Source organism: Rhagoletis zephyria, unplaced genomic scaffold (genome assembly GCF_001687245.7).
Source record: "Rhagoletis zephyria isolate East Lansing unplaced genomic scaffold, Rhagoletis_zephyria_1.1 Rzeph_scaffold_01027, whole genome shotgun sequence".
In the NCBI taxonomy this organism is placed as follows: domain Eukaryota; kingdom Metazoa; phylum Arthropoda; class Insecta; order Diptera; family Tephritidae; genus Rhagoletis; species Rhagoletis zephyria.
In genome coordinates, this window is record NW_016158111.1 from 21,218 (window position 1) to 40,161 (window position 18,944).

An 18,944-nucleotide genomic window follows, 5' to 3' on the forward strand; every position below is an offset into this window, starting at 1 on the left:
CAGCTAAACAGTTAATCGTAACCGCGATTAAAAAATTAATTTTTAATCATTAACTCTTAATTTGATCAAGTAGGTTTGGTAATTAATTAAGTTATGCTGGAATCTCCCTGTGCACACAAAGCAAGTTAATGCGGTATGGCTAAGTCGGGTTTCCTCATCAATCTAAGCAATTTGGTGTGCATTTTCATTAAGATATATACCAACAAACGTTTTACAAACTAGGTTTGTAAAAGTTCCCAGTTTATGTATTACTAATAACAATAATTATTATTTTTTTATATTACGTGCTTTTTATAAGCGTAAAACGGGCGTGGCACTTCCAGTACAAATTTACTTTTTCTTGCCACATATCCCTGGAAGTGTTTGTGGAAGACAGAATAAATTTCATTAAATGGAAAAGGGAGAGCCGGGTTCGGCCTTATAATTTAAAGCTCTCTTGAGGCATTTGCTACAGTAATGAGAAGTGGTATTTTATCAAGGCCAGGCTACTAAATTTGATTTGGAAATATTAGAACTCGCCGTGGCACCTCCAAGAAGGTTACACGTTCACGCGTCGTGTACCTGGAAACATTTTAAGGTAAACTTAGAGGGATTGATATATTTCGAATGCCTAGCGCGCAGACGAGATTTTATAATTTCATAGTTTTAAACGGCCTAAATACCTGAACTCGCTTAAAAAATAACGAGCTATAACGAAATGGGCACAGAAATAAAATCTAACATCATTAAATTATTTTTCCTATTTGTATAAAAGCGCGGGGTGAAACCCGCGGGTATAAGCTAGTATGTACATAGTATAGTGTATATAGTATATATAGTATAGTGTATATAGTATAGTGTAGTATGTATATAAATGATACAAGCAAGTACTAAAAGTTTCGCCTTTGAAACAAAACTTCCAAAAAAGGAGGAGGTTATCAGTTCGTCGGAATATATTAATTTTTTTTTTGTTTTATTATTATTTTTTTTTATGTATGTTACCGCACAACTTTAGACCACGTCAACCGATTTCGATGATTCTTTTTGCATCGGAAAGGTAGTGTCTCAAAGGTGGTCTTGTTAAGATCCGATCAGTGGATCATGAGATATATATATATATATATAAATATATTTTTTTTATATGAGAGTTGAAGTCGGTTTTTTTTTTGCTAAAAATTACTTGTGATAATATACGTATGTACGTATTAGTTATGCCGTATGTAGGGTATAAAAAAACAGTAATTGAGAAAACAACGAACGTGGACAATATCAATATTACTTTCTTGTTCTTGAATAACACTATAACGTCCAAGGTATATGTAAATGATTACACTTTTGCTTGATCGCACCTACTTCTCAACTATATGTCTGCGCATATAGCCAAAAACCTCTTATTTTTACGCTTACTATAAAAAATAAAATAAAATACTTAGAACCATAGTAAAAGAAAACTGAAATCACCTTGTATTGCCTAAAAACCTGAACACGAAGGTTCCATTGCCGTTTCTGATATATCTTTAAAGAAAACTCAGATATAGCTTGGAAATTTGAAATATTAAATTAAGTTTTACACTTTGCGCACACTCAAAGGAAAGAGTGACCACTTTAAAGGTACGACCGCACTAGGCGACGCGACACGACACTACACAGCGCAGTAAAATATTCTTTGCATATATTCTTATGGAGCATACCGCACTACGCTGCAGCGGAGCTACGCTACGCGGCGCGACGCTACGCGGCAAAGTTGGCAAAAATGTCGCGCCGCGTGGTGTCGCGCAGTTCCGGTGCCGAATAGTGCGGTATACCTAGCGGAACGACATAACATTTCGTACTATATTTTTAACTTGAAGTAATTGGATTTCCAATTGTGAGTGAATATTCACATGCATTTCATTCAAGAAGAAAATTGTATGTAAAGAAACATAATATTTAAGAAGAATTCGCCAAGGAAAATAAAAATGAAAGGCATTAACATTACATCAGCGTCACTGGCATCCGTCTTGTTTGAAGGTTTTGACACAAATAAATTAAAAAATTTGCAGCGAAGTGTCGCGCCGCTGCAGTTTCAGTGCGATATATCAAAAAGTGTCGCGCCGTGTCGCGTAGTGCCGCTGCAGTGTCGCGTCGCTTAGTGCGGTCTTACCTTAAGAGTATATTGCAAGAAAAAGTTAAGGTTTGGGTAAATATTTGATAACATAGTGATATCGAATTTTATCTACTTTCATTTGGTACCAAACCCGTCTTTGTATTTTGAAATTCATTTTGTGAATTAACACGAAATATCGACATCAGAAGAAGTGAAAAACGGTTTTACTTTGAAGGCATTGCTTTCAGAGGCGGTACTTTCTCTAGCTGTTATTTTACAAATCTCTCTTTATAACGATTTTACGATTTTTATGCATAAATCTCGATGCCTGGAGTTCAGGGCTACCAAATCTCATTTTTCCCACAACGGCGATTTAGGCCGATGATCGATGATATACTGTATACATCAGAATGTCCAGATTGTTAAAAAAAGCGCAATTTCTGAAGAAAAAATCGCCAATTTTTTTTAAATAAAATTCATGAAATCGATTTAACAAATCTTTTATTTTAAAAATCAGATCTTGTTATAATATAGTTTTTAAAACCAAAAACGAATATAATACCTTTAACCCTTAATTATGCGAATGGGGTCAAGGTCATTTCAAGTTGAAAAAAAAATGTCTTGGAGTGCTTGGAGCGTGCCCGCGCTCTGCCTAGCTTCCTAACTTCCCGCGGGCTACATAAATAAGTCACGGCCAGAACATCGGCGTGTAAACATTTGTCGCTACTCTTTTAAGCCCTGACCCCATGCGACCACTTATGTAACATTTTTTAGTTTTTATTTTTGTATCTAAGTTTGATGTCAAAGTTATGTTTTTCTTTCTTAAAGTTAACTGTAAAAAAAAGCTTTAATATTTATGACAAAATACATTTCGTTTTATTTATTTAGTTACGGTTAGAACATTGTCGTGTACACATGTGTCGCTACTCGCTTGAGTGCTGACCCCATGCGCCTACTAACGTAACATTTTTTTGCGGAAGTAAGTTTTAATTTTTTTTTAAGTTTGAAGTCGAAATTATGTTTTTCTTTTTTAAGTTAACGATAATAGAGTACTTTAATGTTTTTGTAAATACACATTTCCTTTTTTTATTTTGAAAACTCTTTTTTCAACACTTTTATTGGGGCCACTGGGGACCCCATACCTCTAATTGTGTGGTTTTCTTTATGCGCCTAATTAAGGGTTAATAATAAATAACACAAATCACTTATATAATAGTGATGTACAAAAAATGATGTTGTAAAAATACGCATACTTTTTAAAAATATTTGTTTCAACACATTTTGCAATAGGACTGCGCAATTATTAAATTTATTATAACTCATATTAATTGATTAATCGCACAATCCCCTTTTAAGAGCTCGGCGCTAAAAATTAAATAACAACCTATAATAAGACGAGACCAGCTATTTCCACAGTTTCTTTAAAATCACCTATAGTGTCTGAATGATTTACATTTCTGTTGTTGTCATATATTGAGCTACTCAACCTTGATAACATACTGCTTGATATTGGAAACGTTTTGAAACTTGCCATCTTGTGAGTCACACACTCTTCTGGTGAAAAAATCAAAGCTTTTTTGAAAGTATTTAATTGACTAGGTAATCGATTCAAAAGTTCTTCGATTAGGGTGATCAACAATTTTTGACAGTCTTTTAATATGATTGTTAAGTCAAGTTTATCACGCAGTTTATTAGCCTCTTCTGTAAAATTATCGTGGAAAACTAAGTTTTGTATATTTTCATAATTCGGAGAAATTTATTTGAAGGGGAAAAAATCGCTAAAAATCGCCAATGGCGATTTCCTAACTTTTTACGCGCAAATATCCAAAAAAAAATCGCCAAATTGGCTCGAAATCGACAAATCTGGACACTCTGGTATACATGCATACGTTAATACTAGAATGGTGCATATTCCCATAATAATTTTTTTATTTATATACTTTTACTTACAGAGAAAGGGAAAATGCCCGCAATCGGCGTGCAGCCAGTTGTAGAGGTGCAGGCACTAATATTACCTCGTTTCCACGTGCTGCCCCCCGTCGTATCTCTTTGATGAGAGAACCTCCCCCACCACCGCCCCCAAAGCCTAAGCAACAAACTGTACTTAAAAACATTGCTTCCGATTCACCAATACCGAGCAAATATCCACAGTCGGACTGTAATTTAATTAAAAAAATCGACTCAAGCAGCACAATAACCGCATCCGGCCAATATCAGTTGCCGAACTTTTATGTAAATGCTAGATATAGTTCAGTAAATAATTCTATGACCGGTAACAACAATTACTCGTCGCTACTTTGTCATGCCAACTCTAATTCAAGTCCAACGGCTGTGCGTAAGCGTGAGAAACTACTTCATCGTTTTAGTGATGCTGCCACACTAGGCCGGAAGCTGAAGAAGAAAAAGAATACGAATAGAACGTGTCGTTCTATGACCGAAGCCATTGAGATGCTCGCCGACCCTGTCACTGAAGATGAATTCTTTGTAAGTATTACACACAATACAATTAAATAGTTAAACATACTCGCATACTCCTAGAAATTTTTCAAAGTCCTTTAAAAAAAACCAGACGTCAGAGAGAAAAATTAAAAGCGCAGTTATACTATATTTGGCTCCTAGTATTGTTAATACATATATAGATTTTTTCGTGCGTTTTAAAAATTTTTGGTTTTTGTCGCACGGTGTTATATGAGGCATTTCATGTCACCGCGGCCACCTCTGTGCGCGACCTCTAAAGATTGCATTGAGTGTTGTTCATGTTGATGTTGTTGATGTTTCGGTTTCATTGCAAAAGAATATTAGACCTTCAATGATAGCTTCAAGGTTAGTCCTTTTATTAAAACAAGGAAAGGAGAGGTGTTTAAAGAAAAGAAACCTAATGAGTAATAAAATTATAGTTAAAAAACCAACAACACGCTTTTATTTATTACAAGAAGAACTAAAACGAAAAAAATTATTTATTGATTTAAAGATTCGTTAAATAAGGATATGAAGTTCCCTAACATGATATTATTTAACCTTTTAAACTAGTTTAAAATAGAATTAATAGTCATAGTCGAAATAAAGTCCACTGAAAAGTAAGTTGCAGTTATTTTTTACAGGCATCCCATTGGTAGAGGGCTTCGGGTGTATGAATCTGTTGTAACATCAGGAGTTGAAGACTTTCTCTAGCTGCTAGTCTCCTAAAATTTCCTCCAATCACGTCGTAAGCAGATTTCCCATGTGAACTTGCAACAAAGTTCAGTTCTGCCATTTCCTTGAAGTGATTTTCATGATTTCAAACCTTTAATAAAGTTAGTATGATTTATTCATATTGTTTTTTTTTACACACCTTTCCTCTTTCAAAAATATACAATTTCATAAAATTTCAATGTGTATTTATCATATTGCTCTAGCGTTAGACGATCTAGAGTCCAAATGCATATGTACACTGAGAAAAAGGATTAGTTTCGACAACTAAAGACATTTAGTTCCCGAATTTTGACAATATTTGGGAACTGTGACCAAGGATGGGGAACTATTACCATGGGTTGGTAATTATAACTAAATATATTAAAGCTTCTAATATTCATCTAGGTTGTACCAAATCGTTAATTTAGTTGAAGGGTTTGGTAAATGCTAATAAATATTTTTTGAAGCATATTTCTACAAATTCCATTCAACTTAACGTATGGTTCATAAAAGGATGTCATTAAGCTCTGCTAATACATATAAACTTTCTTTCAACACATGGTTTAATCATAGTTACCAAATCTTAGTTGAGGCAACCACGATTTGGTTTGAGAGCGGAACATATTCATGCTTGTGAGCAGTGTTGCCAGAATTTTTGTATAGCGCATCCCCATATCGAGCCGCAGTTATCCCCAAAAAATCCCCATTTTTCTTCTAAATCCCCATTTAAATCCCCTTAAGTAAGAAATAAAAAAATATGTATTCTGATTTCTGTTACTTCGTTTTAATTACAGTTTTGAAAACTTTTATATTACAAATTTTCACAGTTGTATATGTGTACACATATATATGAGATCATTTGGTTATTTACGTATAGCGGTTTTTTTATTTTTTATGGTTTTTCGAGACATTTAACAACATACCTTCGGCCCAAGGTTCCTATTCCCATTGCTGTCTGTAAGTTCGTAAATTTTTTTTGTGCGCTTGCCACTTTGTAAAATTCTTTTTACACTAAGGAAATCAGAAATAGATGCAGTCCATTCGGTAAATGCCAATCACAGCGATCCTTTTACAATTTGGTGTAAAGAAGTGAGAGAAAATTGTGTGTTCAGCCAAAGCCATTAAAACAGGCATTTTCCACGAATAATACTTGACAAAGAAAACCTTAGTTTGAGAAATTTTTAAGGGCAGGCAGTAAAATATATGTATTTTAATTTCAATATGAATATTTTAAACCAAACAAAAATCCCATCAAATCCCCACATCCACAAACGAAAAAATCTATCCCCAAACGGTTTCAGAAATCCCCAAAATGGGGCGAAATTCGCACATCTGGCAACTCTGCTTGTGAGCCACCCCTAAAGAATGCTGAGCGCTCTCTGAGCACATGTGTGTTTCACATAAAAAGAGCGCCAGCTAAGCAATGCACACAGTCCCACTTATTGAATCGTTTGAATGCGCTAGTATGCCGACCATTGCATAAAAACGACGTTGCAAAAAATGGGACTAATCCGGGATGACTCCGGGAGCAATCGCAAAGCAGCATGCGACTAATACCACTTTTGATCCCTTTATATGGAATGAACTGATCGCTTTTGTTCGAGCATGTCCTATGAAGAGACTAATTGTACACCTTTATACCCAAACGGGTATTAAAAACGACTAGTCACTTTTAAAAAATAAAAATTAAAATTTGCGCCAGCTGAGATTCGAACCGGGGTGCTCTGTTTTGTTAGGCGAATACTCTCTCTGAGTGCCAACGCCGCACATGAAATTTCATTGACTAAGTGCGTACATATCATTGGGGACTAATTGATCTCCAATTATACCCATAAGGGATGAGTCGAGACTAATTGACCTCCATTAGTACCCCTATGAGACTAGTTGGGACTAATTAATGGCCAATTGTACCCGATTGAGAGTAATCTCGGAATACTCTCTTTAGAGATTAGTCGCACAATTTTTTGCAGGGGATTCAATGAATGCCACTGTGTGCGTGGAAATCATTGCTCCGCTACCGCTGTTCGTATATGGGTGAAACACATGAACGAAAGACACAAGATCACGTCTTCCCTGTAAAAATCGTTGGACCATGTAGTCTATTTGTGGTAAATTGGAGTACTTACANTCAATGAATGCCACTGTGTGCGTGGAAATCATTGCTCCGCTACCGCTGTTCGTATATGGGTGAAACACATGAACGAAAGACACAAGATCACGTCTTCCCTGTAAAAATCGTTGGACCATGTAGTCTATTTGTGGTAAATTGGAGTACTTACAAAAGTGGTCCTCTGTCATGCTGTAGCGGACCAACTCGTGTCTCTGCGCCAGCTTATTGTTTGTTATCCGATCACTACTCGTGTTTTAACGAAATGTGATTGAAGTTGAGCATTTGAAAGCACATTTGCATGTCTGGCTATAGCTGAACATGTAGAGATGCTCGCTTTTAGTTCTTAGCTCCCAGCATGTTCAGGCTCGAATGCCGTCAGAGGCAACATGTAATTTTTAATTTTTGTCTTGGTTTTTATTAATTTCGAAAAAGCGTTTGAGAAGTGAAGAACAAAAGCGTGTACAAACGAAAAAATATAACAACAATGCCATTGTTAATATGTTGGAGTAGTTTTGTGCTACTCTGATGTAATGCAGGGATGGAGTATATGGTCCTGCCCTAGGACATCGCAATGTTAATTGGACCATATTTTTTATATGAATTGTGGTTAATTTTGGAGTACTCCTTGGTCCTTAGGGAGTACTCTTTACACGCATGCATGGAGTAGTCGCGATTTTTGCAGGGTTCCCGAAAGAAAGAAAAAAGTTATTTTCTAGCTGTTGAAATTTCGACGCCATCTTTGTTGTAAGAAGTAAACAACGAAGAGAACAAAAGAAACGCGTAATTGTTGAATCCTCTTTACACGCATGCATGGAGTAGTCGCGATTTTTGCAGGGTTCCCGAAAGAAAGAAAAAAGTTATTTTCTAGCTGTTGAAATTTCGACGCCATCTTTGTTGTAAGAAGTAAACAACGAAGAGAACAAAAGAAACGCGTAATTGTTGAATACTCTTTACACGCATGCATGGAGTAGTCGCGATTTTTGCAGGGTTCCCGAAAGAAAGAAAAAAGTTATTTTCTAGCTGTTGAAATCTCGACGCCATCTTTGTTGTAAGAAGTAAACAACGAAGAGAACAAAAAAACCGCGTAATTGTTGAACACATGAATAGTCATTTTTATTATGCAAATTCTTCTACAAATCATGTCGTTGTGTTAAATTACTCTTTACCTTATGTGTGCACACGTTGTCACAAGCGAAAATTAAGAAAATTGCAGTAAAAAGCCACCACCAAATTGTAAACAACGAACAAATGTAAACAAACGGCTAATGTCAAAGTCGCCCAACTTTTTTCCTAAATGCGATTATAACGGGCTACTAAGAAGAAGGCGTGATCTTGTATTTTTGGTTCATGGGTGAAACACGCATGCGCTCAGTAAGCTATGGCATGTCGATCACTGCGCTAGGTAGAGAAAAAAAAGTGTGTGCTATGACCACTGTTGCCAACTTAGTGCTTTTCGCACTAAATTTAGTGCTTTTCTTAATTCAAAACGCGAAAACTTTTGAGTTTGGTGCTTGGTGCGTTTTTTAGTACTTTTTTATTTAGTTTGAAGACACCAAAACTGTAAATCTTAAACAAAAATGGAAGTTAAATTTATAGCAATTGGAAGTTTCGTAAAGAACTTTACAAAAATGGAAATGGCACAATGACAATCATAAGCGAAAGAGCATATGTTTGTCAAAAAAATATGTGGCAGCACTTTCATTCATGCCAGAATATTTAAACAGCGTAAATCTAAGCGAAACGACAAAGCTGGACATAGCCGAAAATTAGAAAATAAGAATAAGTTTAATAAAAATATTAGAAAATATTAAAAATGTTTACGTCGCGCCGCACAGTGTTTCGACTATATGGACGCAGGTAGAAAAAAGGCATGGTGACAGTTGGTAAAAAAAACCGGTTCTTCACGAACGATACATTTCCAAAAAAAATACGGGAATGGGCGCGATACCGACTAATCAGTTTAGTTGCATTTGGCGCTGAACCCATTACGGAAAGTGTTTCTTTTTCAATTGTAATTAATCTTATTAATTATCTAAATGTCGTGGAATATTCAGGTGAAGGTATTTATCATTTATTTGGTATTTTCGTATTTTCTTACCAAAAAATTTACTTTTAAATGTAGATGCTAAAGATTATTAGTAAAAAAAGTGTGAGTACCGGTCCGTCAGGTCTTGATATTAGACTAATATTTTAGAGAATTTTATGTAGTTCGAATATATAATTTGATCTTTGCGCGCGACTTTGCAAATATATTTAATTTTTGATTTTCTTAAGTTTTGATTTTCAGCTTCTTTTTGCATAATTTAGTGAAAAGAATTTTTCAAACAATGAAAAAATCCCACCAGATATTGGGAAAAAAGCGAGTATTGACACCCAAGTCATTTTATTGTATAATCTTTGTTTTCTGAGAGTGGAAAGCAGGAAACAAAAATTACCCAAAATTCCATCACATTTAATGCTGGGCCCACATTTTTTTTGAGTTTTGAACGTTATAGTAATCCAATCTTCCCCATATTTTATATTTAGGGTTTTCTAATAAAATAAAGACTACAAACTAAATTTCATCGAAATTGGATGAGATTTAATGTTTTTTCCGCCCACAAGAGTAGAGGCCGTGGCAATTATTCCATCTTTGCAAAATTTCATAATTCTCTATTTCTAAGNCTGGGCCCACATTTTTTTTGAGTTTTGAACGTTATAGTAATCCAATCTTCCCCATATTTTATATTTAGGGTTTTCTAATAAAATAAAGACTACAAACTAAATTTCATCGAAATTGGATGAGATTTAATGTTTTTTCCGCCCACAAGAGTAGAGGCCGTGGCAATTATTCCATCTTTGCAAAATTTCATAATTCTCTATTTCTAAGTAAAACTAGAGCACATGTCAAGTTTCAGTGAAATCGGTGCAGGTGTACTATTATTTCCATCTGCCTCCATATAATCGAAACACTGTGCGCCGTTTTGGCGAAAATACTTGAATTTATAGAAAACAGAATAAATTCGACCGCCGAGCAAAAAACATTAATTTTTATTAATTTGAATCGGCATACCTACAATAAAATTTTGTATGCATACAAAGTCCACTAAATCCTCCAATAAAAAATTTGGTGTTTTTTTCGAGAAAAAACGCGATTTTAATTGGGTTTTGGTGCTTTTTCAAATTCAAAACTTGGCGACACTGGCTATGACATGCCCAGGCTTGTTTGTCTCAGTTTCAGTTTTGCCATCGCCGCGAGTTGTTTCGGTGTGCGCATATTCATTTAATAATATAAAGTTTGATGCCAACCGGCCAAAGCATTGTTTATATTTGCTCAACAATGATTTTATTCAACTAACGATATTGTCTACTCAAGATAGTCGTTTTGTAATTATTAACAACTATACATTTGTCCCAGCTAGAAGTCTCTAGTAAATTGCAGACTTTCGTGAACTAGATATATATTTATTTCGCCATATCCAACTATGCCACTTGGTCACTATAACCAAATCTTGGTAATTATAACTAACACCCCTATGCCGTCATCCGTCGTAGATTCGATTTTGCTAGGAATCGTAAAATTGGTATGCTGGAATCCGCGTTGTCGTATCGTAATTTCGAAGGCCCTCTTCGAAATTCGTAATTTTGGTATGCTTGAATCCAACATATCTGTAATTTTTATGTATTTGTCGGAAATTTTGTACGAATAGCAACTCGTGTCGGAGCGAAAAAAATTATTTAAAATATCAATAAAATAACGTGTGTAAACGCAAAAATATGTATGTAAGTTGAAGTGTGAATAGAAAAAANACCCCTATGCCGTCATCCGTCGTAGATTCGATTTTGCTAGGAATCGTAAAATTGGTATGCTGGAATCCGCGTTGTCGTATCGTAATTTCGAAGGCCCTCTTCGAAATTCGTAATTTTGGTATGCTTGAATCCAACATATCTGTAATTTTTATGTATTTGTCGGAAATTTTGTACGAATAGCAACTCGTGTCGGAGCGAAAAAAATTATTTAAAATATCAATAAAATAACGTGTGTAAACGCAAAAATATGTATGTAAGTTGAAGTGTGAATAGAAAAAAAAATGGATTATTAAATGTTTACAAAATTATCAGATCGGAGATCACAACAAATCGCTCGCAATACGAAAAACTGGTGGAGTGCATGAGCGAAAGGCCAGACATTGGTTGAGGCTTTGTAAAAGGAGCTAAAGAGGATGTGGTGGATTTTGAGAAAGCGTTCCAAGAATTAAAGCGGCACAATATCTAGTGGAATGGAGGCCCTTAAAAGGAGGGATCTTACATTTTATCATTTAAGCTAAATCGATCAGAACAATCTCCTTTGTATATAACAACTGTTTGCTGTTCTTCCTCCTGGGACAAAAGTGCAAGGGCCACTTAATCTTTTGTATTCTACTTAATTAAGGAAAAGTCTTTTCAAATAATGATTAAACCAATTTTTTTTTAATTTCACTGTTCGCTTACGATTTTATTTATTTTGATTTGTTTCTGTCAAAGCAGCTGATTAAGAACTGCGCATTTCACTATTTTAGTTGGGAACGCCGTTGATAGTTACGATCGGATTACAGCATACCTGTTTTCGAATTTTCGGAACGGACCTACAAATTTGTAACTACGAACTTTCGAATTACAGCATATGGGTGTAAACCTTTTTCTGAGTGTAGCCCATTACGCCCATTTGGGTACTTAAAGTTGACATTATAGACAATGGGCACGTTCAGAAGGCGCAAAAGCTCAGTAACTGGTGCGATTGCACCTTCTGAACGCGTTGTTGCGTACTTCTGATCAACTGAATAGTTGCGTGTTAGATGATCGTAATATTTTTCTGATCATTTGAGACAACATGTTGGTGTGTACCTTTGAGAGTTGAATTTGACAGCTAATGTATCAAGTCGTTCAGAAGACGCATACCGATCACTGATTTTTTTAGCAACGGTTGCGCTCAACTGCTGCGCCTTCTGAACCTATCCATTGTTTTTAAGTAAAAATAAAAATTTTTAAAAATTCTATAATCAAAAAAATCAAAAAGAAAAATGTTTACTTAGTTTATTTTTGTCTTTTATACGTTGCACATTAATGTAAAAAATGTACAATTAAAGCCCATAATCAGATGGATTAAGTTGCGTTAAAAGGTTTCCAAGATACAGCACTTTAAAGAAAGGTATGTATACGGTGACCATCCGTTCTGTTTTTTGCAGGACCGTACTGTTATTTAAAGGTCTGTCGTGCGTAGTTTTTCAAAACAGAAAACCCCCCAAATGTACTGATTTTTTCCAAGTGTCCTGCCCTTTTCCCGCATTTTCTTCGATATTTTAAAATTAACTTTTCCTTATCGAAATAAAAGCAGTGTCGATAACTAATTGATAACTACATAAGGGTAAGCTGGTTTGAAGGTTCAACTAGTCAATGCGTTCTAAATATTGTATGGTTATGGACAATGGATGATGATTGAAGACCAGCATCAAATATATCGACAACACTGTTCTACAAATTTTGTGGTAATCGCTTAGGAAAAAAAATATTTTCCAAGCCAATTTTCCTTTCAAACAAGCGCTTTCGTAATTTTTTTGAAAATCGTATTTTTGGTACATTTCGCACCTATTCGTCAATACCTCATAAAAAAATTGCAAAAATATATTACTTTGCCGATTTCGATGAAAATTATTAGTGTTACAAGCGACCAAAATCGAAGAATCATCAATCAATCATTTTCTTTTTGCACTAAATGAAAACCTGATGAGAAATGTAGATGTTACGGAACACAATCTGCACAAAAAATATATATTTTTGCAAAGAGCCCATCAATACCTTTCGAACTGTTGGTCGTTTCATGAGATATTGAGGAATAACTGAAAAAACTAAAAATACGTTTTTCGAACAAATCTCGAAAACACTTCTTTGAAACCATGGGTATTTTTTGTGTTCAACGACCCAAAGTTTGCCTAAAAAATTTACTTTACAGAGGTTCATATTTCGTGTAAAGTAATATGTAATATGCCTTATTATAATTTTGTAAATATTCATTACTAAAAGATTAATACCAATGAAGCAAATGTGATTTATGTTTAAAGTGTAAAATTGGATTAATAATTANATAGCGTATTCTACGTCTACATCCCATTTAAAATATTTTTGAAAATTAAGAAAAATAAACACAGGGGCAACATTTTTTTTGTTGTCGGTGCTGCACATTTTCTTCCATATAAAAATTTTGTCAAGCATACTTTGTATGGTAGAAATTCAAATGACGAGGAATGTATATATGTAGTATATTTTTGTTATTTTTATACTACGCAATTATATGTAGGTAAATTTTTTGAAAAATTGTCCTGCATTTTCAAAATATATTTATGGTCAATATAGGTATGTATAACATTTTCTAAAAATTTAAGTCCCGTGTAAACAGGCAACCCTATTAACTTTCTGCAAAATATGCTGCACGTATATTCATGTCACCTAGACCTTCAATCTCTTCAACTTTCATCCAAATCCTTAGAGGTCGCGCACAGAGGTGGCCGCGGTGACATGATATGCCTCTTATAAGGCGCTAGACTTCTATAAAAATATTAAATATTAAATAAACAAACGAAATGAAGTCAATGCTGGTCAGAAAAGGTGCGTATATGTACTATATATGGGCAAATCTAAATGAAAAATTTAGTTTAAAAAAATAAAAACTGGCTTTCGATAATTTCCATTCGTAGTGTTACTTTAAGAATGGAAATTTAAAGCAATTCCAATTCGTACTGTCATCAGGTATGTAAGAATGGAAATGATAGATATGAACCTCATTGTAGGCATCATATCAAGGAGATACAATTAGAAGACTCGAGAAGTTTCCCCGCCAGAAGAACTTTAATATTGCGCCTAAATATATGCCATGCTACAGCGGAAGTGGACGATGCGCCATTTCTTTAAATGAAATTAACTGCTGCTATATGTATGTATGTACATATGTATGTTTATACAAAACGTAAGCAAACAACATTTTGCTTGCATAGTCTTCTGTTCTCTTTCATTGCAAGTTGAATTATTTTAATATCTATTGCAAAATTTTGTACATAAAATAAAATAAAACTATTTAATATACAACGCTTTTATAAATGGACTAAAAATTAGAAAATAAAGTAATGTAAAAAAAATTTTTTTTTAAAAATAAGCTTTTACTTAACATGTTTAATCAAAGGAATAAAATAAAGTAGTAAAACAAAAGATTTTTTAGCAAGAAAATTTTGTCAAAACTNTATTAGAGATTTGGGTTGATTGTAGTTCAATGTGTCTCTTTCCCGGTAAAAAAGTTGCAGAGAACAAAAATACACTTTTTGAGAAATTAAATTTTAAAAAAAAATTGCACTTTTTGTTTATTGTTAAATAAAAAATTTTAAATAATGAAAATCCATGGTGGAATAATAACAAGGTGTTGTCAGTAGCGACGTGTTTGTTGTAATTTTGACAAGATCGGCATGCTTATTTTAGTGCTGCCGATCTTAATTTTTATGCTATTATTCGTTGGGAAATAGTATCTAAAATGTTTCATTTTAGTAACTCGTTTTATCGCGATTTTTAAAGAACTTGGTCTTTTCAGATGGATATTAGTATTTAAAATTGATGGATTTGTATGATTTTTGTCCTCAAAATGTAAGAAATAAAAGATATCGTAGTTATCAATCAATATTAAATAACTTTTGCTGCATTGTCATAATACTGAGCCAAATGGACTACTGATACACCTGAATAGAGTGACTACATGGTTAAATTAGGAATTCGCTTATATTATCGATATTTATGTGTTTTAATCTGTTTTAAAAATCATTTACACTCTAATAGGAAATTTCCTTATTTTACCGCCTTTACTTTTTGAAAGTTACAATATATGTCCAAGCTATGTGGAGCTGCCGATACTAACATATATTCAGGCTTATAAGCCTGCAATTATACATTTTTCTACATTTAATTTGAAATAGTATGCACCAACGGATTAAAAGTAGTAAATAATTAATATCTTTCCTACTACTTTAAAATGCGTGACCGGAATAGGGCTGCCGAAAAAGTGAGGTTAAGTAACTGACAACACCTTGTTATTATTCCACCATGATGAAAATCAATAATTATATCATTCTATCTTGAAGTGACAAGAATTACTGACATTTGAGTAAAAACATTGTTGGAATCTATTAAATTTTGACAAAGTTATGGGCATTTAAAAAAAATTCTCACTGTCAATTTGAATAATCGATTTTTGCCTGAAAAACAAAATCGCGTTTAATTCGGCCGAAAAGTTTTTCGGAGCCAAAAGAAAAAATATGTGTCTCATTATTTGAACCAACAAACAATGTATTTGAGTTTGGTACAAATTAAAAATCAAGGAAATGGAAAGCATCTACATAAAGTGTAATTTGCATTGATTGGTAAACGAATTAGAGTGTGAAGTAAAAAAAAACATCATGAGCGACGAGGAAGCCGAGGAGGCCGGTACGTGCGATGACAGCGGAGGCTGGCACGACGCGTACCAGCATAAAGCATTTAAGCGTAAACCGTAAGCGTTTCTCACAAACCACCCCCGATTTTCATATCACTAGTAAACGACCTAAATAAAATGATAATCAGTTTCTCAGCTCTAATTGGCAGGGACAACTTTACATACAAGTCCGGAAGAGGCGGACAAGCCAGAGATATGGCTTCAAATAGTAATTCTTATAGAAAATTCGTAAGCTTTCTAGACGCCAATAACATAGTTTTTCATACATATCAATTAAAAGGGGATAAGCCCTATAAAATAGTAATAAAAAATATTCACTTTACAACACCTTTAGAAGACATTAAACTTGACTTAGCTCAAAACGGTCACACAGTGCGAAATATTGTAAACGCAAGAAGTAAAGCAACAAAAGTGTTAATGTCTCCGTTCTTTGTTAACCTTGAACCATCAGCAAAAAAACAAAGGTATTTTTGATATTAATCACTTATGCAGTGCAGTAGTCAAAATCGAGCCTCCTCGATAATTTAATGATTTAGCGCAATGTTATCGCTGTCAGGAGTTTGGTCACACTAAACGATATTGTAAAAAGCCATTCAGATGTGTAAAGTGCAGGCTAGACCATCCGACCCCTCTTTACGAAAGAAGTGTTAATACTCCTCCAAAATATGTGCACTGCTTGCAAAATCATATCTCACGTAAAAAGAACTCAATCAAGACAATTAATAATAAGCTTAGATCTAATGTCATTAATAGTTCAAATAATGAGCAACAGTTTTACAAAAACCACGTCAGATACGCAGATGTCACAAAAGGACAACAAAGTTTTACCACATACAATTTAGAAAAGCTGGAAGCTTTGATCTCTAAACAAATTGAGCTGACCACAACACTAATGACCATGATGTCCTCTCTTATTTCTATGTTATGCAATAAAGTTTAAAGATGGTAATATGGAACGCCAATGGACTCAGTAACCATAGATTAGAAGTTGAACATTTCATGTTAACAAAAAATGTAGATATACTCATGATTTCCGAAACTCACTTTACCAATAAGTCTTTTTTTTAAATAAATGGTTTTGACCTTATTACCTGTAACCATCCTGATGGTAAAGCACACGGTGACTCTGCAATTCTTATTAAGTCTACATTAAAATACAATGTATTGGAGTCGATCACGTTGCCTTCAATTCAAGCATCGTCTGTGGAAATCACAAGCGTCAGTGGCAGGATTGTAATAACGGCACTGTATCTACCTCCTCGCTTTAACATAAACAAGCAGTCATTTAATTCATTTTTCAACAAACTAGGTCCTAGATTTCTGGCCGGTGGTGATTTCAACGCCAAACATCCATGGTGGGGATCCCGTCTTACTAATCCCAAAGGGCGCGAGCTGTACAAATGCGTTACAGAAACCTTTTCGCTCAACTTTTTCAGAAGGTATTCAACAATTTTTATGAGCTCGAGGCCGTTTTTCAGTGAAAACTTATTGTGGAAAAGCAACAATATTTTGAAAAAATGGTAAAAGTGATAGCTCTTTCGGAAATACCAACATTTCCTCATCAGACTTCTTTTAGTAGGATTCGAACCGACGATCACCACTGACTCAGCCAGTTGCCTACGCACTGTGCTAAGTTTGTCTTGTTAATTCTTGTTGCTTATTTTCCACTATTTCACTTTGCTAAGCCAACTACAATCAAGCGCAGCTATTCCGCTGCAATTCACTTGATCATGTGGTTGTTGGTTTTGTTGGTTTGTGCTAATAATTCTATTTTTAGAATGCTTAACTTTTAGGTGTGCTCGTCCTTAAGTTATTTGTTTTTTGTTTTTTTTTGGCCTTTTAACAATTATATTCAACAATTTTATAATGAGCTCGAGGCCATTTTTTAAATGCAAACTTATTGTGGAAAAGCAACAATAATTTGAAAAAATGGTAGAAGTGATAGCTATTTCGGAAATCACCACATTTCCTCATCAGACTTCTTTCAGTAGGATTCGAACCGACGATCACCACTGACTCAGCCAGTTGCCTACGCACTGTGCTAAGTTTGTCTTGTTAATTCTTGTTGCTTATTTTCCACTATTTCACTTTGCTAAGCCAACTACAATCAAGCGCAGCTATTCCGCTGCAATTCACTTGATCATGTGTTGGTTTTGTTGGTTTTTGTTAATATTTCCATTATTAGAATGTTTAACTTTTTAGGTGTGCTCGTCCTTAAGTTATTTGTTTTTGTTGTTTTTATGGCCTTTATAACAATTATATTAAAAAATTTTTATGAGCTCGAGGTCGTTTTTCAGTGAAAACTTATTGTGAAAAAGCAACAATAATTTGAAATAAAATAATGTAAAAAAAAATATTTTTTAAAAACAAGCTTTTATTTAACATGTACAATCAAAGGAATAAAATAAAGTAGTGTAACAAAAGATTTTTTAGCAAGAAAATTTTGTCAAAACTGCACTAAAATGAATAAAATAAAATAAGTTAAGGTCTCGTTAAAGTTACTAAAAGCCATTTAGTGAAAGGAGTTATTCAAACTCTAATGGAAATTACTAACAATTTGTACTAATTTACTTCGTTTTTAAAAAAGCTTGTCGGCGAATTCAGCGTACATGCATAATTGGTTAGGTATGTATGTATATGTATGTATGCAGATATTTAAATGTCGGTTTGCTATTCGCGTTTGCGAGCATCAAAAAACAACAAAAACAACAACCTCATTTTGTGTTGATGCTTGCAGTGTGCACATCGCGGATAAATGCATCCAAGCCATGTGCGTTAATTGAATTTTTGATAAATGAGGCTAAATTACTATATGTATATGTATGTACATACATACCCTGCAAAAATCGCGAATACTCCATGCATGCGTGTAAAGAGTACTCCCTAAGGACCAAAGAGTATTCCAAAATTAACCACAATTCATATAAAAAATATGGTCCAATTAACATTGCGATGTCCTAGGGCAGGACCATATACTCCATCCCTGCATTACATCAGAGTAGCACAAAACTACTCCAACATATTAACAATGGCATTGTTGTTATATTTTTTCGTTTGTACACGCTTTTGTTCTTCACTTCTCAAATGCTTTTTCGAAATTAATAAAAACCAAG

At 34.2% G+C, this 18,944-nt stretch overlaps 1 protein-coding gene across 1 annotated transcript in view; it reads left to right on the plus strand.

Annotated features, from left to right (window-relative positions):
* Positions 1 to 4,015: 4,015 nt before the first annotated feature.
* LOC108362500 (uncharacterized) overlaps positions 4,016 to 18,944 on the plus strand; it is a gene marked incomplete at its 5' end in the record, with an annotated part of 26,492 nt that continues 11,563 nt past the window's right edge. The window contains one exon of the mRNA XM_017615513.1: positions 4,016 to 4,549. Coding sequence (XP_017471002.1) covers positions 4,016 to 4,549 — 534 coding nt within the window. The remainder of the gene's footprint in view (positions 4,550 to 18,944) is intronic.